This window comes from Rhinatrema bivittatum, chromosome 4, assembly GCF_901001135.1.
Source record: "Rhinatrema bivittatum chromosome 4, aRhiBiv1.1, whole genome shotgun sequence".
In the NCBI taxonomy this organism is placed as follows: Eukaryota; Metazoa; Chordata; class Amphibia; order Gymnophiona; family Rhinatrematidae; genus Rhinatrema; species Rhinatrema bivittatum.
The window spans coordinates 382,438,362-382,464,557 of NC_042618.1; the positions used below are offsets into that span (position 1 = coordinate 382,438,362).

At 46.8% G+C, this 26,196-nt stretch overlaps 1 protein-coding gene across 1 annotated transcript in view; it reads right to left on the reverse strand.

Moving 5' to 3' along the window:
* The window catches only part of DNAH12 (dynein axonemal heavy chain 12), a 1,160,754-nt gene that overhangs the window by 805,340 nt on the left and 329,218 nt on the right, over positions 1-26,196 (reverse strand). The window contains 1 exon segment of the mRNA XM_029600929.1: positions 7,396-7,589. Within this exon segment, the coding sequence (XP_029456789.1) occupies positions 7,396-7,589 (194 nt within the window).

Consider the following 26,196-nt stretch of genomic DNA (forward strand, 5'->3'; position numbering starts at 1 on the left):
TTATGCAAAACTCAAGAAGTGTGCTTTTCATCAGGAGTCAGTGCCCTTCCTGGGGTACATCATCTCTAAGATGGCTTTCAGATGGACCATCCAAGCATCCAAGCATCCAAGAGTGACCTCAACCCACTGGCTTAAAAGCATTATGCCACTTCTTCGGCTTCACAAACTACTACCGTACCTTTATCAAGCACTATTCTACCCTAACAGCACCACTCACGGCCATGACCAGAAAAGGGGCTGATCCATCCCGATGGTCTACTGAGGCTTTGTGGCCTTCCAGACTCTCAAAAAAGCCTTCCAAACCCAACCTTGTCTTCATCATCCCAATCCTCAGCGTCCTTTCATTGTCGAGGTTGATGCCTCAGACGTTGGCGTGGAAGCAGTACTGAGCCAATACAGCGATGCCAATGTCCTCCATCCCTGCTCTTTCTTCTCACGACGATTCTCTCCCGCTGAGAAGAATTATGGAATTGGAGATAAAGAGTTGTTAGCTATAAAATTGGCCTTCGAGGAGTGGCGTCCATGGCTGGAAGGTGCACAGCACCAAATAACGGTGTATACCGATCATAAAACTTTCGAATATTTACGACATGCTCAACGCCTTAATCACCGGCAAGCGAGGTGGTCATTGTTTTCAACCGCTTTGACTTTCTACTAAAATATCGTCCTGCAGAAAAGAACGTTAGGGCAGATGCCCTTTCAAGCTCCTTTTCTCCAGTGGACGTACCCGATGAACCTCGTCACATCCTCAGTCCTCAGAAGGTGGTGTTAGCAGCCACTCACGCCGTCCCTGCTGGGAAAACGGTGGTGCCACAGAGTATGAGAAAGAAATTATTAAAATAGGAATATGACTCCCATCTTGCCAGCCACCCCGGGCAAGGTTGTACATTAGCCATGCTCCAACGTTTCTATTGGTGGCCTACTATGAAGACTGATGTCCAAGCCTACATGGCCTCCTGCACCACCTGCGCAAGACAAAAACCTCCTGCTGGACATCCCTGGGGTCTCTTCCTACCTCTGCCTGTACCAGAAAAGCCCTGGACACACATCGCTACCGACTTCGTGGTGGACTTATCCCCTTCTGCCGGAAACAATACGATCTGGGTAACCTTTGATCGATTCTTGAAAATGGCACATTTTCTGGTCTTGCCAGGATTACCATCCGCTGCTGAACTGGCTAAATTATTTGTGAAGCACATCCTTCGCCTCCACGGCATGCCCAAACACATTTTGTCTGATAGAGGAGTCCAGTTTACAGCAAACTTCTGGAGAGCTCTGTGTCTGAAGTTCGACATCATATTGGACTTGATCTCGGCCTATCACCCACAGTCCAATGGCCAAACAGAACGAATGAACCGGACGCTCAAACAATTCTTACGCTCATATGTGAATGCTAGACAAAGTGACTGGGCAGAATTACTCCCTTGGGCTGAATTTGCCTTAAACTCTCATCCAGCTGCTGCTACAGGATCAACACCTTTTCAAGTGGTGTAGAGTCGCCAACCCTTACCTCCGTTACCTCTGCCACTCTCCGTGACATCTCCCGCAGCTCAAGTCACCGCAATGGAATTACAACAATTGTGGAAACAGACTAAGGATCTATTCCTCAAGGCAGGTAAAAGGGCCAAAAAGACTTACAATGCTCACCACAGGAAGGCACCTCAATTTCAGCCTGGGGATAAAGTATGGCTTAGTACAAAGTTCCTCCGCCTAAAGCTACCCTCTGCACGTTTTGCTCCACAATACGTTGGACCTTATGCCATCCTTTGATGTCTTGGGAATTTGACTTACAGTTTGAAACTACCACCATCCATGAAGATTCATAATGCCTTTCACGTGGCACTACTGAAGCTTCTCGTTCTGTCTGCATTTTCCAAAGTCCCGAACCCAGCACCGCTTAATGCCAAAGAGGATATTGCGTTTACTGTTGATGACATATTGGATGTACGCAAGAGGGGTAAACATTGGGAGTACCTTATCTCTTGGAAGGGATTCGGACCGGAGGAGAATTCCTGGGAGCCCATGGCCAATATCCTGGATAAAGACAAGATCCGTTGCTTCCATCAGTCTCATTCTCATAAGCCAAAACCCCCTGGGGGGGCCCTTGGAAGGGGGGTACTATTGCGTCCGTCGGTCACAGACGGCTGCGCCCTCTCTGCCTCACTTCTCTTTCTTCTTTTTCTGCTCCATTGGGCAAGATGGCTGCCTCTGCCTCTCCTTGCCTACCTCTCCAGCGTCCCCGGTCCAGCATGGGTGATTGCATTCGCCATTTTCCCTCTGAGGTCACCTAAGGCGTGCACGCATTGGCCCTCCTTTTGAGCCTGTCATGGCGGGAACCTTGGGGGTGTCCCCACTGCATGATGTCACTACCTCCGGGTATTTAGCCTCCGCTCTCCATTCCAGCTATGAGTTAGCAAGGAATCCTCCATGCTGATCTGATCTCTCTACGCTACCAGATGCTTCCGCTCTGTGTACCCTTGCTCCAGGACAACTTAGGTACCCACTCCTCGGGGGCCTTGCCTTGCTCCTCTACACCCTCTGGGGTAATCTGCTACCAACCAGGACGCTTAAGGTATCTGCTCCTCGGGGACCTTTCCTCACTCCTTACACCCTCCATGGTTACCTGCTACCAACAAGGACACCTAAGGTACCCGCTCCTCGGGGACCTTGCCTCGCTCCTGTCTACCCTCCGGGATTGCCTGTCTCCTACAAGGTCGCCCAAGGTACCCACTCCTCGGGGACCTTACTTGTCCTGGACCTCTGTTCCTCAGGAGTTCTCTCCTACTACAGCTACCAGCATCAGAGTGAGTACTACTGTTCCAGTTCTGTCTCTGCATTGTCTCATCTCTCTCTTCATAGATCCTGGGCCTACCCCGCACCGCGGACCACTATCGGATCTATGCTCACTGGCCTTTCCATCTAGGTCTGGGTTCTCGGCCTACCCCACTTCGCGGACCACTACCAAACCCATCTCCCTCTCGGGACCTGGTGAGACTGAGTGCTGCCTTCCACTCTACAGCCTTCAGATGAGACATTATTATCTATGTTGCAGTATAATAAAGACTCACTTTATCTGTGTCCATCTCTGCTTAGGGCTAGCCTATCGCTGCAAATCCCCGCAGGGCTCCGCCCTGTGGGAGGTGCCATCTCTTGCAACGAGCAAGGGCCCACCCCTCAATGACCAAAAACATAACAGCACCATTTTGATAACTGGCGCCGACCAGGCCCGAGGCTAAAGGGTGCCCTGGGCCCTTCTGCTTTCAGGATATAATTTTTTTGCAGTAATAGGATGTGGGAGGGGGCTCCAGGGGGACAGTCGAGAGGGATGTCTACTATCACCCCAAAAAGGGTGTCTTGGAATTGGGGGTCCGGGAGGCTACTATATCACCAACGGGGTGTTTGAAAACCTGGGGGTTGGAGGACCATTCTGCCAATTATTTTTTTTTATAGAAAGAGGGGTCAGGGTACCCTGTGGCCTATATTATATCTATGGGGACTGGTGGGGGGTACTATTATTGCTCACACATGGTCATCTGCTTTTACAATTTTGTAGTCAGGGCCGCCTCAATTGGTAGTCCCAGGATGAAGCGGGGGAGTCATGTAGACCACCAGGCACTTTTTTCACTTTTTGGCTGTCTTTTTTTTAGGTAGTTGGGCCCTTTATATCTACTGGGGGAGCATCGGGGCCCTGCATTAGGGCCTCGATGTTCTTGCGGTAGATTAATGATTTTAGGAAAGATGTAGATAAAATAATGAGGCTGACAAATTTCTAAGTTAGCCGCATTATTTTCTTTGCATAGAATTACCTATGCATGAACTGCTTTGCATGGATTTGCAAAATTCATGCATGCAAATGCAGTGCAAAGCAGTTGATTGTATTAGGGGAGGGAATCTGCCCTAATTTATGCACAATATCACAAATATCATGTGATATCACTGCGATAGAGCTACATAATGCAACATAGAGAGCATATCGCGCAACTCTCAAGACAGCGCTGCAAACCACCTTATCCCCAACACTACCAGAGGCCACCTGTGACTATGATCCTGCTTCAAACTTCAAAGGCTGCTCCACACGGCTCACACGCTGGCTGACCACCACTCCTCCAGACTCCCTCTAGTTGTGCGTATACCCAACGTGCTTGTTCCTAAAGTGGTCATGGCGGGAAAGTCCCTGTGATGCCCTTTGATGACATCAGTGGCCCTTCCCTATTTAAGGCTGTCCTGAACACATATCAGACACCTCAGCAACTGGTTCCCTGGTTTGCCTTGTGCCCAACGCATATTGCTAATTCCTGTGTCTTGTTCCTGCCTTGTTCATGCTTTGTTCTAGCCTTGTCCATGCCTTTGCAGTGGTCTTGTCTTGGTCTTGTCCTGTCCTTCTCAGCTTGACTTCCTGGATTCTGACCCTGACATTGTCCTTGAACGTCCTTGATCACCACCTGGACCTGACCTTCTGCTTTGGTACCCATCCAGCCTCATCTGCCGCCTGCCCTGCTTTCTGGCCTTTTATCTATTTCTACTGTCTGCTGCCTGCCCTGGCCTATAGCTTGTCATCCATTTCTTCTGTCTGCTGCCAGCCCTGACCTTTCACCCAGTCTTGGACTCTTGTTTCCAGACTGCCCTAGGGACCCACCTAAGACCCGCCGGTCACCAGAACCCAAGAATTCAACCTGAGGAGGTGAAGGCTGGTATAGGTGAAGCTCCAGCCAGTCCCGCCACAGGATTCTCCATCAACTAGGATTCTCCATCAACTATCAGGGTGGGCTTAGTGGGTTGGCGCAAACCACACCATAGCACTGAGGGTCCACTGTTCCCAAGAGCATTATCAATATATGCTATTTAAGGCACATTATAGCCTTACCAGAGCCTATTGAATCAACCTATATGTTTGAATATTGCCAGTTAGGTTTCAAAGTTATCCAGGTATATGAACCCCTATAATTTTAAGTTTAACTGGCTATAATCAAAAGAATATAGCAGGTTAAATGGCCACAAAAATTAAAAAGAGAAGCAGAGTGGGTCTAGCTGCCTGATTGCCTATCCCCCCTTCCAAATGAGGCAAAGCTTGTGCCTAGTAATTCAATTTCCCTTCCTTTCTCCCCCAAGTATAACACCTGCTCAGGATCAGCACCCCCTACTTCCACCCGTTCCACCAGTTTATCATAACTTACCTCTGATCTCTCCATCTGGCCCTCTATACCAAGTCAAGCCTACCCCTTCCACCCGTTTTGGATACCTCTAAACCCCTAAATGCAACCGGGAGCTCAGAACTAGAATCCACCTCCCAGCGTATCCAGTGCTGTTCTGACAGCAATGCTGGTAGCTTACATTTTCAGAGCAACATTGTACAATCCTAATTTCAAGAGCCCAATTGCATTTAGAGGTTTAGGGGTCCACCTAATGTGGAAGGGGTAGATTAGGCTTGACAGGGATGCAGGGGCGGGGATAAGGGGATAAGTAATTTTTAACAACCTGAAGGGAAGGAGGGACAAGAAAAAGGGGTGCCAATCCTGGGCAGATCTTACACTTTGCAGCTTTCTTTGGGAGAAGGAGGAGGATCGAGCCACCAGAACTAAGTTTTGCTTCACTTGGATGAGGAGTGGGTGATCACCCACCAGGCCTGCTCCTCTTCCCTCTCTTTTATTTCTTCTGTGGCTACTTAAGCAGTTATATTCTTTTGAATAAAGCTGACTGAGTAGTAAATTATCAAGCCAATGCGACCAGAGAGCGTTAGGACTGCTCTGAGATAATTCTACATTTATCCAGCTAAAATAGCCAAATACAGTTGAATATTGGATAAATTAGCCAGATAACATTGCACTGCACCATAATGCCCCAGAAGGCCTCTTTTTTTATTTTACACAGCTAAAACTTGGTCAGTCAGTGGGAGAGATTATATTTAAACATCAATCTTGTCTGGCTAACATAGGGGGTCATTTTCTAACCATATCGTACGCGAAAATGGACTTTTCGCACACGATAGCTTAATGGCAGCGGAGTCGAGGCGGAGTCGGGACCAGAAGAGGAGGAGTCGGGGCGGCATCGGGGCAGACGCGGCGGTAACATCGCTGGCAGCAATAAGGTAAGACCCGTTTTGCCGCCAGTAGCGCTCCCAATAGCACCACCTTTCACGGTGGTGCTATTGGGTGCGAAAGCCGGCAGCGATAACACCATGGTGGTGCGATCGCTGCCGGATTTCACAGGCCCTCCCCCGCTTCGCCCCCCCCCCCCCCGCCCATTACCGTGGGATTCAATGAGCTCTGCGCAATAAGAAAATCCAGGCCAGAGTCATTTATAAAAATGTATTATGGCGTTATCACAGGTGTTAGGACCCTAATGTTCGTGATAATGCCATAACACTTTATTTACCACAGCGCAAGGTGTATATGCAAATTTTTTAATTTTAATCAAAGGAGAGGAGTTTGGATGAGGTTTATGAAAATGAGGGATGTTTAATTATCACACCTGGAAATAACTACACCTTTTTTCCTGGCATTAAGCTGTGTGATATGCCTGAGGTAGGAGGGAGAGAGAAGGAAAGGAGTAAAGTAGAATGGAGAGAGAGAGAGACTCTATGGTAGCACACATATGAGGCATCTATTTATACCACTGTAGGAGGGTCAACTAGTAACTCAAGGTGAGGTTTTGGTGGTGATCTAGGGTTTTGGAGCCGGTTTTACATCAAAGTCAGACGTACAAACAGCACAGTACTCATCAGTAAGATTTGATGCAATTTGGAATGGGGAAAGCTACACAAAGATGAGATTTCTACAATGCACTCTCGCCCTAGCTTGATAGCACCCAGGTAGACAGTGCCGTAACTCAAAAACTACCCTAACCACACACCCCTTTCCTTATTGCGGGCTTTATTCATGCAAAATTGATATCATTTTGATGAATCTAGGGGAATGTTTGGGACTTCACAGGAAAAATTCTTTGAATATGGACCTCTATATATACAATTATCTTTTTCCCATTCTTTTATTGTTTCATTCTTTTTTTTAAGCATTTTTTATTGAGAACAAAGCTTACAAATTGGAATGTAAGTGAAGGCAATGCACTATAGAGGACAGTCCTCTCTGTAGTTCATGTACTGTTTCTCTGCACGTCAGAAGCCTCATCTACCCTAATGAAAAGATGGAGTTAAATTGTATACACCATGTCCATATCAATTCCAATTTTAATTAATTTAGCTACTTGCTTTAGCCTGTCTACAGAAACAAACTGCAACCTGCATTTTAACACCTCCTAATTTTATTTTATTTTTATTCTGCTTTTCGGCACTTCAAAGCAGATTACATTTAGGTACTGTAGGTATTTCCCTATCCCCAGTAGATTTACAAGAGGATTCACATCTCTTAAACCTCAGATATGGTACTGAAAAAGTCTTACCGCTTTTCTGTCCGTTGCCATTTTAAAATAAGGCCAAATATTTTCTGATAAGGTTCTATGTTAGCTTTCAAGGCATCCATCTCTGGATAGGTAGTCAATTCCCATTTATATAGAGCTTCCTCTTTATTAATATATTCCATTGTTTCCTCAGCCTCTTGTATGCGTTTCTGCACTATTCTTACATCTGACACATACTGAAATTAAATGATGAAAAAACATTCAGATTACACTATTATTATACATTATTTAAACCAATTTATTTTTTGCCGACAGATTACAATTCGCATACATAATCTCACAAGTAGCATCAAATAACATAGTGTACAGAGTAAAATAAGTTAACACATAAAATAAACAAAACATCAACCAAAGGTCTACAGAAATGATATCAACATCAGTCAGCAAAGGCAAGATTAAAAAAATGAGTTTTGAGAAGCTTTCTAAAGTGAAGGACGTCTTTCTCTGCCCATATCTATTTAGGAAGAGAGTTCCACAATTCAGGACCAACAATTTTAAAAATGTGCTCCCGAGAGTCAGACAAAAGGGCTACCTAAATCTAAACAGGCAGGAAAGCCAGATAAGTCTCAAAACACTACATATCTAGCCAAATCAGATAGCTGGGCAAGTCCAAAAACACCACCCATCCAGCTGTCTGATTTAGCTGGATAAGTAGAACTTTCTAAACTTATCCAGCTATTTGACCCAACCCAAAAGTAATGTTGTTTAGACCCATCCAGCTATTTAACCTAGCCAGATAAGCAGCATTCCAAGACTTATCTGGCTAAGTAGTAGCTTTGCTGCTACTTAACTGGATCAATCAGTACTTATCTGGATAAATACCATCATTTAGCCGGATAACTCAGAATTACATGATTACTGATGTTGTTATTTGGCTATTAAATTTATTGTCTTTTGCTTTTTTAAAATATAAAACATTTTGTGCAGATTTTATATTTAACCTTTCACCTGACGAAAGTGCTAGCCCTCCCATGTATGGTGTCCCTGAGGCCATGCTTCACATCAGAGTGAATCAGGACCACATAGTAGTAGAATACTGAGAGCAGACATGAGGCAGTATGTAAAAGGAGAAATTAGTTCTTACCTAATAATTTCCTTCCCTTGAGTCCAGCTAGACCAGTCCAGACATGTGTGTTATGCCTCTGAACCAGTAGATGGAGACAGAGACTAACAAGTTTGCTTATATCACCCTTTATAAACTCCCATGCTGACCTCAGCCTACCAATATTCTATATAACAAGCTAAGGCCTAGATTTATCAAAATGCAGTAATTATTGTATGTGATAGGAGGAAGGGTGTGTTTTATGGTAATAGCCTATTTATTGCAATGTGTGCTATCTTAGTGCTTTGCATAGGTATTACTGCAAAGTGTGTTAATCTTTTTGCACTAACACCTACATAATTGCATTTTCCTACCTACAAAGTGTTCTTTTCATCACTTGGGGGAGGGGGAGGGGGGAAAGAGACAGAGACTATCTACAAGGCCCTTGTTGTAGTTAGCTATTTATGCTACTACAGGATGCCCACCTAGTAACTCGAGGTGAGGTTTAGGTAGTAGTGTAGGGGTTAGGGGCCACTTTGATACGAACAGAACAGTACACTCTTGTGAAGATTTGATATCCTTCGGCGTGAGGAAAATCACACAACGATGACATGTGTACATTGTTCTCTCAACCTAGCTTGATGGACTCTCTACCTGGGTAACATCAAGCTAGGCTGAGAGAACACTGTACACATGTCATCGTTGTGTGAGTTTCCTCACTCTAAAGGACATCAAATCTTCACAAGAGTGCACATTTTACCACAGCGTTATGGTGCTTATCGCTTGTATTAAGGCGTTTTTTGCATGCGAAAATGCCATAACGCATGCGAAAAACACCTTAACGCGATTTGATAAATGACCCTGTAAGACAGACATTTCTTTTTTCCATAAGATTTTTATTGAACACATTTTCAAACAAGATCAAACTGCCCTTCAGGGGGATACATAGACTACACAATGATACTCAAATATAGATTTAAACTTATCAAGGTTCCCCAGTAACCCCTACCCTAAAATCCTACGCCCTTCCCCTCTCCCCTTCCAAGTCTTCTGTTACAATAATTTTCCAGTAAACATTATGCATCTCATTTAAGACAGGTACACTTTAAGTCAGGACTTCCCAAACCTGTCCTGGGGACCCCACAGCCAGTCGGGTTTTCAGAATACCCACAATGAATATGCATGAGATACATTTGCATACACTGAGTCTCCATGGATATGCAAATGTATCTCATGCATATTCATTGTGGACATCCTGAAAACCTGACTGGCTGTGGGGTCCCCAGGACAGGTTTGGGAAGCCCTGCTTTACATTAATCCTTTTAATAAGCAGGTCAAACACCACCCCTTGCCAAATTCCAGCAAAAATTACATGTATTACACTGTATCCTCCGAAAGGACATTACGAAGGGCAACGCATTGAGTATCTATGGGTAGGGATTGAATAAATGGTTTCCAAACTGCAAAAAAGAACTTCCACTTATTAGCAGGTTTAGTTTTAACAGACTGTGATCCCAAGCACATCAAAGTAACCAATTTCTTGTGCCAAGTAATCATCTTGGAGCAGTCTCTCCTACCCACTGGGCTAGTATACACTGCTTCCCCACCAAGCAGCTTTTATACACCAAGAGCTCATCCGCCTTGCCCAGGTATATGGAGTCCAATCTTTTCTCCAAGACACACATCTCAGCAGATCCTTTCAGCGTTACTGACCACCATTTGCTCATCACAGAGAAGATTGCCTCCCAAAAGGTTTGCATAACAGGGCATTCCCACAAAGAGTGACTCAAGGTTACATCCAGATGCTACACTTAAGACAATTACTATGTTGAGCCACTCCAGTCCAGAATGCCTGGTATGGGGAATAGAACATCCAATTTAATATTTTGAATTACAATTCTTTATACAGCACCCCTTCTGAAGATGCATACAGATCATGGATATACACAAACATATCACCCGACCAGATTAAGAAAGAGTTCCTTCCTTCATGCCTGTGCTATCTGTAGTGATAATGAATATGTGGAGATGGAGTGCAGAAATTTGTACAAGGATGAAAGGGTATGTCTACCACCCATACATAGCCCATAGAATCTCAGAAATGGACCAGATGTATATTGTACCGTTTGTAATTGAAAGGTAGCTTTGATATAGCTATAAATCTATTGAAAAACAAGGTAGTGTCAGGGTTGAAGCCTCAGATAGAACATGCAATATTGGAAGGACTGCATAGATCTTGATTGTAAGTCAATAAAGAGCATAACTATCGCGTTGTTTGCTGTCTCCCATACTTTCTAAATTGCCACCTCTTCCCCTGGGGGGGGAGGACTTTAAATTGCCTCGAATTGGCAACAAAAAGGATTTCTCCCAGGGTAACATCATTTTTTTCCTGAGATTTTGCTAGGCGACTCTGGCGGTTTTCACCCAAAGGGAAGATGCTAAATGTCTCGGAAGGGCAGCTTTTGGGATATGCAGAACATAGTGTAAAGAGAGAGGAGCCACTAGTGCCTTCTCTAGTTTTAAATCTGAACAAAACCCCTTACCCCTTACCACGCAACCAATCACCTACATATTGTAAGCATCATTGTAATAACAAATGTTGGGAAAATTTCCCCCTCCCTCCTCTTTAGAAATCATTAATTTAACCCGGTTCAGTCTAGGTCGTCTCTGTTGCCACACAAATGTCCCCCAAATCTTGAAAATCGAAAGGGTATCCTTGTTAGAGAGTATGATTGGGGCCATCTGCAATAAAAATAGTAATTTCAGAAGTAACAATTTTTTTTAATATTCTGCTTTTCACACTTTTTTCAGCATTTCAAAGCAGCATTTCAAAGCATTCAGGTACTGTAGGTATTTCTTTATCAGTGCTATCCTCCCCATAAAAGACACCGGGAAAAGCATCCACATCTCACAGGACTTCTGAAAATTCCCAATAAGCGGATGGACATTGTGGCGATGATGGTGCCCCTAGTGGCAGGTCCTCAGCGGTGACTTCGGGCTTGGGGCTAATTATCAAGGGCTGCTTCCACAAAGTCCTTTATAGCGGATCCCTCCCTGAAGTTTCTCCAGCGAGACAGGAGTAGAGGATAACCATAAGGCAAGAATACTATGGGTCAGAACCACTTGTAAGGGAAGGCCCTCTTACAACTAGGCCCCTGAGACCAAACTTCCCTCATTCTCCACTAGAGTAAGGGGGTCACCTCCTTGGCAGCCATTTAACATAACATATTACATTCAGGCAGAAGCTTCTTATGTATTGAAGTTTATTAATTAAACCAAACTCCACAGAAAGGAAAAACACTCAACTTGACAAGTATTACCAACCAAGCTTCTCACTCTGAGTTTCTAGTATACTTTTCCCTGCACAACATGTGGGCAAAGTAAGTTTTTCCCCCAGTACATTCTTCTTCCCCCAAGTATAACATAGTACTGAAACCTCCCCCACTGCAGGAACGTCTCCTTAGGCCAGCTGCCAGGTCCTAATTACCTCTTTTCCTCCAGCTGCCTTAATTAAGTAAAACAACTCTTTTCCCTGCTACAAGCTCCCCGTGCTTTGCAGCTCCAAAACCATTTTCTATTCTTCATTTAACTTATACTTCTTTCCAACCCCCCACAATAAGCATTCCCCACATTTACATAAACCTTCCTACCTCAGCTTCTTCACTGCCACCAGAGCTAATCCCTCTAATTAACCCTCAAGGCACTGCTGAAGACACTTATCCATACCAACTGTTACACAGACCTTAAAAGTGAAAGAACCCTGTTAGAGCTGACTTAGCTTTTAGTGGAAAAGGTCTGCCTGGGCACCATCCCCCAGCCTCAGGCTTTGGATCTTACTTGCCTTCCCCCCAGCTCTCCTCCTCTCCTCTTTGGAGGGCTACTCTCTTTATGTCCAGATAGAGTGCCCCTCCCTGGGAAGACACCGCCTCTGTGTCTCTCCGCCCCCAACCCTTTCTGGGGCTGACTACTAGGGCCTCTGGGAAAAGAAAATTATTCCTTACCTGCTAATTTTCGTTCCTGTAGTACTCAGGATCAGTCCAGACTGTGGGTTATGCTCCCAGTCCAGCAGGTGGAGTCAGAAGCAAAAGCTCGAGGGGAGGTCCTATATGACCTCACACCTTTTGCCTCAATCCTCAGTAACTAGACTTACAAAGCCAAAGAGAAGAGACGGAGGAATCAAGAATAACACCTATTCAACAAGAATGAACGAAGAGTAAAAACTGGTAAAACAACTCCAACATGGAACTTGTAAACCAAACTGTGAAACAGTGAGCCCTGGAGCCCCAGGGCTAGATTAGGAGAAGAAGAAAAGGAGTAGACTTAGAGAGCAGAGGCTTATCCCCAAATAAATCCCAATCACCAGGGAGGGTGTCTGGACTGATCCTGAGTACTACAGGAACGAAAATTAGCAGGTAAGGAATAATTTTCTTTTCCCTGTACGTACTAGGATCAGTCCAGACTGTGGGATGTACCAAAGCTTCCCTACTCCGGGTGGGCCGATAACAGCCCTGCTCTCAAAACACTACCGCCGAAGGATCCGAAACCCGGAGCACGAACATCCAGACGATAGTGTCGAGAGAAAGTATGTAAGGACTTCCAGGTGGCCGCTCTGCAAATCTCTTGAGAGGACACGGACGAACTTTCTGCCCATGACGCAGCTTGCGCCCGAAGGGAGTGTGCCTTAACTCCTAGAGGCGGAGGGCGCCCCTTTCCTATATATGCAGCAGCAATCGCACCCTTGAGCCATCGGGCGATGGTTGTCTTAGAAGCCATGTGGCCCCTTCTGGGGCCCGACCATAGAACAAACATAGAAACATAGAAACATAGAAATGACGGCAGAAGAAGACCAAATGGCCCATCCAGTCTGCCCAGCAAGCTTCCCTCATTTTTTCTCTCATACTTATCTGTTTCTCTTAGCTCTTGGTTCTCTTTCCCTTCCACCCCCACCATTAATGTAGAGAGCGGTGATGGAGCTGCATCCAAGTGAAATATCTAGCTTGATTAGTTAGAGGTAGTAGGGGTAGTAACCGCCGCAATAAGCAAGCTACACCCATGCTTATTTGTTTTTACCCAGATTATGTTATACAGCCCTTATTGGTTGTTTATCTTCTCCCCTGCCGTTGAAGCAGGGAGCTATGCTGGATATGTGTGAGGTATCAGTTTTTTTCTTCTCCCCTGCCGTTGAAGCAGAGAGCTATGCTGGATATGCATCGAAAGTGAAGTATCAGGCACATTTGGTTTGGGGTAGTAACCGCCGTAACAAGCCAGCTACTCCCCGCTTTGTGAGTGTGAATCCTTTTTTCTTCTCCCCTGCCTTTGAAGTTATGCTGGATATGCGTGAAGTATCAGTTTTTCTTTTCCCCTGCCGTTGAAGCAGAGAGCTATGCTGGAAATTCGTGATGTATCAGTCTTTCTCCCATGCCGTTGAAGCAGAGAGCCATGCTGGATATGCGTCGAGAGTGAAGTATCAGGTACATTTGGTTTGGGGTAGTAACCGCCGTAACAAGCCAGCTACTCCCCGCTTTGTGAGTGCGAACCCTTTTTTCTTCTCCCCTGCCGTTTAAGCAGAGAGCTCTGCTGGATGTGTGAAGTAACAGTTTTTCTTCTCCCCTGCTGTTGAAGCAGAGAACTATGCTGGATATGCATTGAAAGTGAAGTATAAGAATGGAGTGATCAAGCTAGTTGAAAGGCATCAGGAATAGAGGAAGGTGGAGGTAGTAATTTGGTTATTTGGTTTGGGGTAGTAACCGCCGTAACAAGCCAGCTACTCCTGTCTTTGTGAGTGCAAATCCTTTTTTCCACATTTCCTCTTGCTGTTGAAGCTTAGAGTGATGTTGGAGTCACAGTAACCATGTGTATGTTTATTGAATAAGGGTATTGTCTCCAGGCAGTAGCCATCATTCTGGCGAGTCACCTACTCTTCATTGGCGGCCTCTTGACTTTATGGATCCACAGTGTTTATCCCACGCCCCTTTGAAGTCCTTCACAGTTCTGGTCTTCACCACTTCCTCCGGAAGGGCATTCCAGGCATCCACCACCCTCTCCGTGAAGAAATACTTCCTGACATTGGTTCTGAATCTTCCTCCCTGGAGCTTCAAATCGTGACCCCTGGTTCTGCTGATTTTTTTCTTATGGTAAAGGTTTGTCGTTGCCTTTGGATCATTAAAACCTTTCAAGTATCTGAAAGTCTGTATCATATCACCTCTGCTCCTCCTTTCCTCCAGGGTGTACATATTTAGATTCTTCAATCTCTCCTCGTACGTCATGCGATGAAGATCCTCCACCTTCCTGGTCGCCCTTCTCTGTACCGCTTCCATCTTGTCTTTGTCTTTTTGTAGATACGGTCTCCAGAACTGAACACAGTACTCCAGGTGAGGCCTCACCAAGGACCTGTACAAGGGAATAATCACTTCCCTTTTCTTACTCGATATTCCTCTCTCTATGCAGCCCAGCATTCTTCTGGCTTTTGCTATCGCCTTGTCGCATTGTTTCGCAGACTTCATATCATTAGACACTATCACCCCAAGGTCCCTCTCCTGCTCCGTGCACGTCAGCCTTTCCCCCCCCCCATCGAATACAGTTCATTTGGATTTCCGCTCCCCATATGCATGACTTTGCACTTCTTGGCATTGAATCTCAGCTGCCATATCTTCGACCACTCTTCCAGTTTCCTTAGATCCCGTCTCATTCTCTCCACTCCTTCCGGCGTGTCCACTCTGTTGCAGATCTTAGTGTCATCCGCCAAAAAGACAAACCTTACCTTCTATCCCGTCCGCAATGTCGCTCACAAAGATATTGAACAGGACCGGTCCCAACACCGATCCTTGCGGTACACCACTTAAAACCGCTCTCTCTTCAGAGAAGGTTCCGTTTACCATCACACATTGTCTTCTGTCCGTCAACTAATTTGCAATCCAGGTCACCACCTCGGCACTCACTCCTAAGCTTCTCGTTTTATTCACCAGTCTCCTGTGCGGAACCGTATCAAAAGCTTTGCTGAAATCCAAGTATATGACATCGAACGCTCTTCCTTGATCCAATTCCTTGGTTACCCAGTCAAAAAAGTCAATCAGATTTGTCTGACAGGATCTTCCCCTGGTGAATCCATGTTGCCTCTGGTCCATCAATTCTCCGGACTGTAGATAGTTCACTATTCTCTCTTTCAGCAGAGACTCCATTACTTTTCCCACCACCGAAGTGAGGCTAACCGGCCTGTAGTTGCCAGCCTCCTCCCTGTTCCCACTCTTGTGAAGCGGGACCACCACCGCTCTTCTCCAATCTCTCGGCACCACTCCCGTTTCTAGGGATCTATTGAACAGGTCACACAGCGGACCCGCCAGAACATCTCTGAGCTCCCTCAATATCCTTGGATGAATCCCATCAGGCCCCATGGCTTTGTCCACTTTCAGGTTCTTTAGCTCTTCCCACACATTTTCTACTGTAAAAGGATTTTCATCTATTCCACTTCCCTCCAGTTTCTTGTTGTGTAGAGATGGTCCTTCTCCAGGGTCTTCTTTAGTGAACACAGAGCTGAAGTATTCGTTTAATATTTCTGCCATTTCTTCGTCTGTCTCCACACATTGATCATTACCACCTTTCAATTTCACTATACCACTTTGGACCTTTCTCTTTTCGCTGATGTATCTGAAAAATGTTTTGTCACCATTTTTTATCTCCTTGGCAATCCTCTCTTCTGCTTGATTTTTTGCCAACTTGATTGTTTTCTTCGTCTCCCTCAGTTGATACAAATATTCTTCTTTGTGCTCCTCCCTTTGGGATCCTTTATATTTCTTGAATGCTGTTCTTTTAGCTTTAATTTTGACAGCCACCTCCTTTGAGAACCAGATAGGTTTCAATTTTCTTTTGCTTTTCTTTATGTTTCTAACATATAGAGCAGTTGCCTTGGTGATTGCTCCTTTTAGATTGGTCCACTGCTGATCCACATCTCTCTCGTTCTCCCATCCTTTAAGTTCTTCCTCCAGGTACTTTCCCATTTCCTCAAAGTCTGTGTTTTTGAACTGTAAAACTCGGGTCTTTGTGGTTCTTTTCCCTATTCTATTAGTGATATTAAACCATACCGTTTGATGATCACTGCTGCTGAGGTGGGCGCCCACCTGGACATCTGAGACATTATCTGCATTAGTGAGCAATAAGTCGAGTATAGCACCTTCTCTCGTGGGTTCCAACACCATTTGTTTGAACAAAGATACTTGCATGGCATCCATTATTGCTCTACTATTTTTAGTTTCTGCAGATGGGATTTTCCAGTCTACATCTGGCATATGATCTGAAAGACGGAAGTCATTAGTGGATGCCAAGTACTGCATTAGACATCTCTTTACATCCAGACTGCGGAGCTGTCTGGAATCTAACGGCAAGAAGGAAGGGAGTTCTACCGACTGATTCAAGTGGAAAGAAGAAACCACCTTTGGGAGAAAAGAAGGTACCGTCCGTATGGAAACTCCGTCATCCGAAAAACGGAGGTAAGGTTCTCGGCAGGACAAAGCTTGGAGTTCCGAGATACGTCTCGCGGAACTTATGGCCACCAGGAAAGTAGTCTTTAAGGTGAGGTCTTTGATGGTGGCCCCCCGTAAAGGCTCAAAGGGAGGACCTCCGAGAGCCTCGAGCACCAAGTTAAGACTCCAAGACGGACAGGGTGATCTGGAAGGGGGTTTCAGATGACGTACACCCCTGAGAAAACGGAGGATATCCGGGTGAGAGGACAGCGACGAGAGAGAACCAGACTGCAACAAGGCTCCCAACGCCGATACCTGCACTCGAAGGGAGTTATAGGCAAGCCCCATCTCAAGCCCGGCCTGGAGGAAAGCTAAGACCTGGCTCACTGAGGCGCGACCCGGGAAAATGGAACGGGTCACACACCAATCCTCAAAAACCTTCCATACCCGCACGTAGGTAATGGAGGTGGAAGACTTTCTAGCCCGCAATAAGGTGGAAATAATCGCTTCTGGATATCCTTGACGCCTCAGCTTGCGCCTCTCAAAAGCCAGGCCGCAAGACAGAAGCAATCTGCCCTCTCTAAAAATATGGGCCCCTGCTTTAGAAGTTGAGGGATGTGTCCGAGACGAATCGGTCCCTCGCGAGCTAGATGAAGAAGATCCGCGAACCACGGTCTCCTCGGCCACTCTGGAGCTACCAGAATTACCGGTCCTGGGTGATTCTCTATCCGACGGAGCACTCTCCCCACCAGGGGCCACGGGGGAAAAACATAAAGGAGGACCTGTCTGGGCCACGGAAGTACCAGGGCATCTACGCCCTCCGCTCCGTGCTCCCGCCTGCGACTGAAGAAGCGCGGAGCCTTTGCGTTTCCGGCAGTGGCCATGAGGTCCACGTGAAGACGACCCCAACGCCTCTCTATCAGAAACATCGCTTCCCTGGAGAGTTCCCACTCTCCTGGATCCAGACGTTGTCGGCTGAGGAAATCCGCCTGTACGTTGTCTATGCCTGCGATGTGAGAGGCCGCTAAGCGGAGTAAGTGTCGCTCCACCCACTGCATTAACTTTTCCGCTTCCCACGCGACCAGGTGACTCCTTGTGCCTCCCTGGCGGTTGATGTACGATACTGCGGTTGCATTGTCCGAGAGGATCCTGACCGCTCGCCGACGAACCAGCGGAAGGAACCCCTATAGAGCAAGACGTACTGCCCTTGTCTCCAACCGGTTGATGGGCCACTGTCCCTGTTCCTTCGTCCAAGTGCCTTGGATGGAGCTCGATTGGCATACCTGGCATACCGCCCCCCATCCTGAGAGGCTGGCATCCGTAGTGACCACCAACCAGTCCGGCGTTTCCAAAGAAACTCCTCGGGCCAAAGAGCGGGGATCCAGCCACCAACGGAGACTGAGTCTCGCCGCCGGGGGAATTGGCAGAATCGCACTGTAATCTCGAGATACTGGCTTCCACCGGTATAACAGCGCCTTCTGTAGAGGTCGGAGGTGCGCAAACGCCCAAGGTACAAGGTCTATCGTGGAGGCCATCGTTCCCAGAACCTGCAGGTAATCCCAGGCTGTTGGGACTTGGAGTGTCGAGAATCGAAAAACCTGCTCTCTCAATGCCTGCGCCCGTTCTGGACGCAAGAACACCTTTCCTTCCCTCGTGTCGAAGTGAGCGCCCAGAAAGTCTAATGACTGGGAGGGCGTTAGGTGGCTCTTGTCTTAGTTGATTATCCAGCCCAGCGATTGAAGCAAGGACACTACCCGGTCCACAGCCTGGACCCCCTGGCTTTGGGACTTTGCCCGAATGAGCCAGTCGTCTAGATACGGGTGCACCAGGATCCCTTCCCGGCGAAGGGCCGCTGCGACTACGACTATTACTTTCGTAAATACTCGAGGAGCCATTGCTAGGCCAAAAGGCAGCGCTTTGAATTGGAAATGCTGTCCCAGGATCTTGAAGCGCAGATATTTTTGGAAATCCGGATGGATCGGGATATGGAGGTACGCCTCCGTCAAGTCCAATGAGGCTAGAAATTCTCCCCGATGGACCGCCGCTAACACCGATCTGAGTGTTTCCATGCGGAAGCGTGGGACCCGAAGCGCCCTGTTGACGGTTTTGAGATCCAGAATGGGTCGAAAAGTGCCCTCCTTCTTGGGTACTACGAAGTAGATGGAGTAGTGACCTCGTCCCAGCTCAGTGACGGATACTGGCCTTATTGCCCCTAGGGCCCGCAAGCGTTGTAGAGTCTGGCGTATGGCTTGCTGTTTGTGAAGCGAACCGCAAGGGGAGAAAAGAAATCTGTCTTTGGGGGCGCGGACAAAATCCAACGCGTAACCTTGTTTTAAGATGTCCAAGACCCACTGGTCCGAGGTGACTCGGGTCCACGCCTCGTAAAAGAGAGAGATCCGGCCCCCCACCCGCGGGGTCAGCCCGCGGGCTAACCTGGCATCATTGCGCTGGCTTGGAGGCTGAGCGGGGAGCCGCAGCCTCTCTTCCCGAACGTCGCCCTCGAAAGGACCGATTCTATCCTTGTGAGCGGTAGGAGGGAGTCCTCGATGTCGGTTGTTGTCTGTTCGTTCGAGAGCGCCTCTGGTTCCGGGAACGGTTTCTGGAGAAACTGAATGATCTAGCTGACCGGGGTCTATCCTCCGGAAGCTTATGTACCGCGTTCTCATTCAGAGATTTGATTATCTGGTCCAAATCTTCACCAAAGAGGAACTTGCCCTTAAAAGGCAATGAACCGAGACGCGTCTTGGAAGAGGAGTCTGCTGACCAGTTGCGGAGCCATAGGAGACGGCGGGCCGAAACAGCCGCCACCATTGATCGTGAGAGAACCCTGAGAAGGTCATACAGTGCGTCCGCACCGTAGGCCATCACGGACTCTAATCTATCTGCCTGTTGAGCCTCGGCGGCGGGAAGATCTTGCGAGGTGAGGAGTTGTTGTACCCAACGTAAGCCAGCCCTCTGCGCGAGGGCGGTACAAATGGCCGCCCGTACTCCGAGAGCCGAAACCTCAAAAATCCTCTTCAGGTAGACCTCCAACTTCCTATCCTGTAGGTCCTTTAAAGCCGTACCACCAGTAACCGGAATAGTGGTGCTCTTCGTAACCGCCGAGACCGCAGAATCCACTGCCGGTACCTTTAAAAGATCCAGGAAATCCATCGGGAGAGGATACAGTTTCTCCATGGCTCTGCTTACCCTGAAGGAAGCTTCTGGGGTATCCCACTCCCTGGAAATCAGTTGTAGAAAACTGGGGTGCGTAGGAAACGCTTTGGCCAAGGGCTGAAGCCCCGCAAGGAGGGGGTCCCCTTTCCTTACCTTAGGATCCGAAGGCGTTGGGTCCGGTGGGGGATCAATGTCCATTTCCTGGAGAATATGTGGAATGAGGCTCTCTAACTCATCCGCTTGGAAGATGCGTAGCACCCTCGGATCGTCTCCCTCTACCTGCACTGAGAGAGAAAGATCATCACCAGCTGAATCTGGATTGACATCCCCCTGGGATTATTGGAGATCCCTGAGGCGGACCCGAGAGAGGTCTGGGTGGCATCTGCGCCGTAGCTATCGGTTGGTTCAAACCCTGTGAGGAAGGTCCCCCTAGTGAGGGATCTATACGTGGAATTTTGGCAGGAGGAGGCTCCGAGGGAGATAACAAAGACTGACCGCTGGTTTGCAAAAAGGCGTGATGCATCAGAATGATGAATTCCGGGGAAAATCCTGGTAAACCCAGAGGAATTCCCCCAGGGGGTCCCCCGAGAGTAAGCTGTTGTCCCTGGGCCCCTGGGGTCGTCAAAACAGTAGTCTGTAAAGGAATAGGATCCTTCTCTTCCTCACAGTCTGAGACTCCCGCCTCATCTTCCGAAAACAAAATGGCCGCCGTTCCCGCGCTTAGCAAGAACGGGGCCTGCCGCTGCCTGCAAGTGCTCCCCTCCGTTGAATTTCCTGTGCCATCTCCGGCCGGTGCGCCGCCGCCTACCACATCAGTAGGAACGCAGTCGGAGCACAGTCCCTCACTGGAGAGGCGGCTCCCCAAACGGCCACAAACCGAGCAAGCCGACGTTCGCGGCATGAGGAGGGAAATCCCCCCTCCCTCGGAGAGGCAGGAAACCGGGCGGCGCAGCAGCTGGAGAAGAACCCCGGCGCTCTGAGAAAAAAAATAAAAAACAAACGCGCCAAAGCCCTCGACCCCCTCCTACCGACCGAGATAGCTGCCGGGGAAAGGACCTCCCAGAAGCCGGCGGCCCCGGGGAATGTTGCGTCGAGGGGCCGCGGGTCGGTAAGCAAAAACGAGTTGGTTAGGAAGGGGGAGGTAGGGGTGTCTTGGAGGTAGCAGTCAGAAAAACTGACTGAAAAATAACAAATGTCGTCGTCCTCCAGTGCCGAGAAAACTGGCAAGAGGGAAAGCTGAAAGAAAAATCTTTAACACTTACCAAAAACAACAGTGAGAAAAGACTAGGGGAAAGGAACAGAGAGACAGTTAGTCAGCAAGTTCCTCTCTACCCAACAAACAATTATCCCACTAAAGTTTAAAGAACTATTACTTTTTTTTTTTTTTTTTTTTTTTTAATTCTTGATTCCTCAAAGATACAGGAAAGAAGGCCTAAAACCTAAAAACCTGTGCTGGGGACTGGTCAGTCCCCTGCTCACACCTGCTGGAGTCAGAAGATACTGAGGATTGAGGCACAAGGTGTGAGGTCATATAGGACCTCCCCTCGAGCTTTTGCTTGTGACTCCACCTGCTGGACTGGGAGCATAACCCACAGTCTGGACTGATCCTAGTACGTACAGGGAAATGTAGTTTCCTTCCTGCCAGGTATCAAGGAAAACACCCAGAGCTCTACAGCACAGAGACTCCGCTCTGGCTCAACTCATCACAACATTCACCGCATACCATTGATTCGGATCCCTATGAATGTAAATACCCAAGTATTTTATTTTCTCCACTGACCACCTCAACGGAAAATGGGGCCAGGAAGAGTTTAATGTGCCTGAAAGGTCTAAGATCTCCGACTTATCTAGATTTAACTTCAACCCAGAAATAAGATAGACATATTTAATACACTAAACTTTCCCTCACCCCCTCAAGCAAAAAGTTGAGGGCTTCCAAGGGTGAAACAAAGAGAAACAAGAAACAGAATAGACATAAACCTTATCAAGGAATTCAGGATATTACCACAAAATCTAGCGCACCGACTATCAAACACAATCAGTTATTTTGAAAATGAATCTGCAGAATAACATACTTGGCAGAAAAGGTAGAGTCCTAGACTAGTCTGGCTAGATTCAAGGAGAGAAAATTATCAGGTAAGAGCTAATTTCTCCTTCCTCTTTATACAGCCAGCCCAGTCCAGAAGCATGGGATGTACCCAAGTTATTCCCGTACTAATGGGACCACCAAGTCCAGTCTCACGACTTCCAAACCAGAAGAATCTTCTTCCTTGGCTTGAAGGTCAAGGCGAACGTGCTTTGACTAGGTTGCCACTCTGCAAATCACCAATGATGACACCTCGTGAAGTTCTGCCCATGAAGCTGCCTGCACCTCGGGAGAGTATGCCTTCAATTTCTTGGGAAGTGGTAAACCCTTAGATATGTGAGCTTCCCCTATCACTTCCTACTCCAATGAGCTATCGATACCTTCAAAGCTGTACTGACTCTTCTCCGACGTTATGAAACTATTAGTATTTTTTTTCAAATCTTTATTAAAATTTTACATCATAACTTCACACACAAAAAGCTTCATACAGAAACCATAGACATGTATCCCCCCCCCCCCTCCCTCACCCCTATCTCTCTCTCCCCCTCCCTTTGTACCCATAAACCATATTCCTTACTGGACGGCAAAATTTGTTAGCCACATACATCTCAATAAAATTTTAGTAACGCAAGGATCAAACAGTTATAACCAAGGGAAAACTCTAAGCAAAATACTGCCATTCAATATCCCTGCTTTCATTAGGGCACATGTATACCCCATTAGGACAAGGAAAATAACACACTATGGTCTTTAGGGTTCAGAGACATAATATAAGGCTGCCAAGTCTCCAAAAAGAAATCATATTTACTCTGGCAAGAAAAATTCCTGGCAGATATTTGCTCAAACATCACCAGTTTATGTAGCTTTAATTTCAATTGCAAAAATGAAGGTTTCTCTCTCATTAACCATTGCCCTAAGATTATTTTCTTGGCCAAAAGGAACGCCTTTTGTAGCAACATCCTCTGTGGTTGTGTGACTAAGGAAGAGACAACACACATGCAGTCAAACAGGCAAAGAAGAGAAGACATCAGAATAGACAAACCAAGAAGCCTCCTCAAATAACATAAAAGGTGTTGCGCTGGAGGTGGACCCTTGGCCTGGTGCAGGATTGGTATGGCCCTCTGGTCGGACCCAGAGAGTGCCTGCCACCAGGAGGTGGAGTGCACTAGGAGACAGAGGCTAGCTGGAGCTTCGCCAATAGCAATCCGGAGTTTCCACAGGTTGAGCCCTTGGGTACCCGGACTGCCTGGACTTAGATGGGCCTCAGAGGGTCTCCTGGAGAGGTAGCGGAGAGGTGTGCCCACCACGAGCAAAGGTGAATGGTTGGTGAAGAGAGGAGGAACTAGATCGAACAAGGATCACCGGAGACCTCAGGAAGGCAACAGGAGATGAAGGTTCTCCGGGCGAGATAGGCAGCGCCAAGTGGTCTAGTCTGCAGTAGGCCACAGGCAATGTCCGAGCAGGCTGGTCTGGTGGTCACAGAAGGAGTGAATAGAGTGTCCAAGTTAAGTGCAAGGGTCAAAGCCAGGGTATCCATCCAAGAGTGGTCAGCCAAAGCAAGGCTCAGTTCCGAGATCAGTCCGAGCATAGTCAAGGCAAGCAAAGATCAGTTCCAGGCAGCGGCCCATGTGGTCAGGCAAGCAGAGGTCAGTTCCAAGCAGTGGTCAAATGTGGTCAAAGGCAGGCAGTGTTCAGTTCCAGACAGCGGTCAAACGTGATCAGGCAAGAAGAGGTCAGGTCCAGGCAGTGGTCAAACATGGTCAGGCAAGCAGAGGTCAGTTCCGTGAATCAGTCTGAGAAGATACTACCAGAGGAGGAACTCTGAGCAGGAAACAGGACAGGCGTTGGGACACAGAGAAGACCATGGAAACACAGGAACACTGGAAAAGAGACTGGATCAAGGACGCAGGAACACACAAGAACGAAGGATGGCAACTAGCTACCCGGAGGTATCGACCCAATTGCCAAGGCGAGGTCCTGGGGACAGGGCCTCGCATTATATAGTCCCACCAAGTGACGTCAACGGGAGGTGCCCTCGGCCCTTTAAATGTGGAAACGTCGGCCGCACACGCGCTTAGGGGTGGGGCCAAGGAGGCTGAAGATGCAGAGCCCCTACAGGAGCTCCGCTGAGAGGCCTGTGGCGTGGAGGAAGCCGGAGAGGCCTGCGGAGAGTGTTGCGGTCGTCAGGAGCTGTCAGCCGCGGCAAGGGAAGAGGAGCCGGAGCTAGTGGAGGGCAGCGCGAGGTAGGCAGGCCCGGTCCCGGCACCAACACAGCCGGGACGCACAACAAAAGGTCCTTCCAAAATGAGTGTACTTCTGCACAAGTGCAGAAGCAATGGAACAAAGTTGCTTTATCAATATGGCACTTCAGACATTTTTCTGTTATTGACAATTTGGCCTTGAACACCCAGGAACTTGAGATACACAGTCATTGTAAAAATTTAAATTGGGTCCCTCTAAGTATAATGTTCTCAGAAAGCATAATAGAATGTTCAAAGCAAGCTTTCAGCACTTTAGATGAGACTGGAACATCTAGTACCTGATTCCAGCGAGATGTCAAATCCTGTAAATTGTCGTGAGTATTGATGTCCATAATTGCTTTCAACAAAGAGGCGCACATGGTCCATTGTGAACCCACAGGGAAAAACTGATCCAACCTTTGATCACTTATCAATGTAGATCGCTTAGAAAGATCATACTCAATAAAATGTCTCACTTGTAAGTACGCATAAAATTCTTTATACGGTAAGGCAAACTCTGAGAGGAGAGGATCACCTTGCTGGTGGCTGAAAGGAATCAGTAAGTTTTTGCTTGGGACATTGTCTTTTTTAAAAGTATTAGGGCAAAGTTAACTATTTGGGAATATTATTTAGTGTGTTTGTGTGTTTGTGCCTTTAATAATCAGAAAGGCAGTGAATAAACAAGTTAGACTGTTTGCATTTTTAAATAGTCAGTCAATAAGGTAGTAGTAGGAAGGCAGTGAATAAACAAGTTAGACTGTTTGTATTTTTAGTCAGTCAAAAAGGTAGCAGTAGGTAGTGTGTTTATTTTTAAAAGTCTGCAGAACTGAGTGTTCTCCAGACTTTTAAAGAGCTGAGTGTTTGTATTTAATACTGAGTGCTTGTATTGAAAAAAAAAAACCCACAAAAAAAACAAACAAACCACAAAAAGTAGCCAGAAGCTAGAAATAAGCTAGAAGCAGTATATACCAAAGTTAAAAAGTTGAATAGTTCAGCTCAGTTACTCACCTTGGAAAGGTGTTGAGGTAGTGTGATTGAGTTTGAATAGGGAACAACATTTGTTAATCAAGGGAGCAGTGAGTCACTCAGGCTGACTAACTAAGTGTGAAGGTTGTGTGTTTGTGAATAGGTACTATTCTTTGTTAATCAGCAAAGCAGTGAGTCACTCAGGAAATCTAACTGAAAGGTCACTCAGGAAATCTAACTGAAGTGTACATCTCCTAAGGGATTGTTTTGCACTAATTTGCACCTTAGAAGCACATTATAAATTAGAAGGAAAGAGCTCAGTAACCCACATTCCAGTGGAAACACTGAGAGGAGAGGATCACCTTGCTGGTGGCTGAAAGGAATCAGTAAGTTTTTGCTTGGGACATTGTCTTTTTTAAAAGTATTGGGGCAAAGTTAACTATTTGGGAATATTATTTAGTGTGTTTGTGTGTTTGTGCCTTTAATAGTCAGAAAGGCAGTGAATAAACAAGTTAGACTGTTTGCATTTTTAAATAGTCAGTCAATAAGGTAGCAGTAGGTAGGCAGTGAATAAACAAGTAGTGCTTGTATTGAAAAAAAAAAAAACAAACACAAAAAGTAGCCAGAAGCTAGAAATAAGCTAGGAGCAGTATATACCAAAGTAAAAAAGTTGAATAGTTCAGCTCAGTTACTCACCTTGGAAAGGTGTTGAGGTAGTGTGATTGGGTTTAAATAGGGAACAACATTTGTTAATCAAGGGAGCAGTGAGTCACTCAGGCTGACTAACTGAAGTTAGACTGTTTGTATTTCCCAACCCACCCACCCCTAGCTCATCCC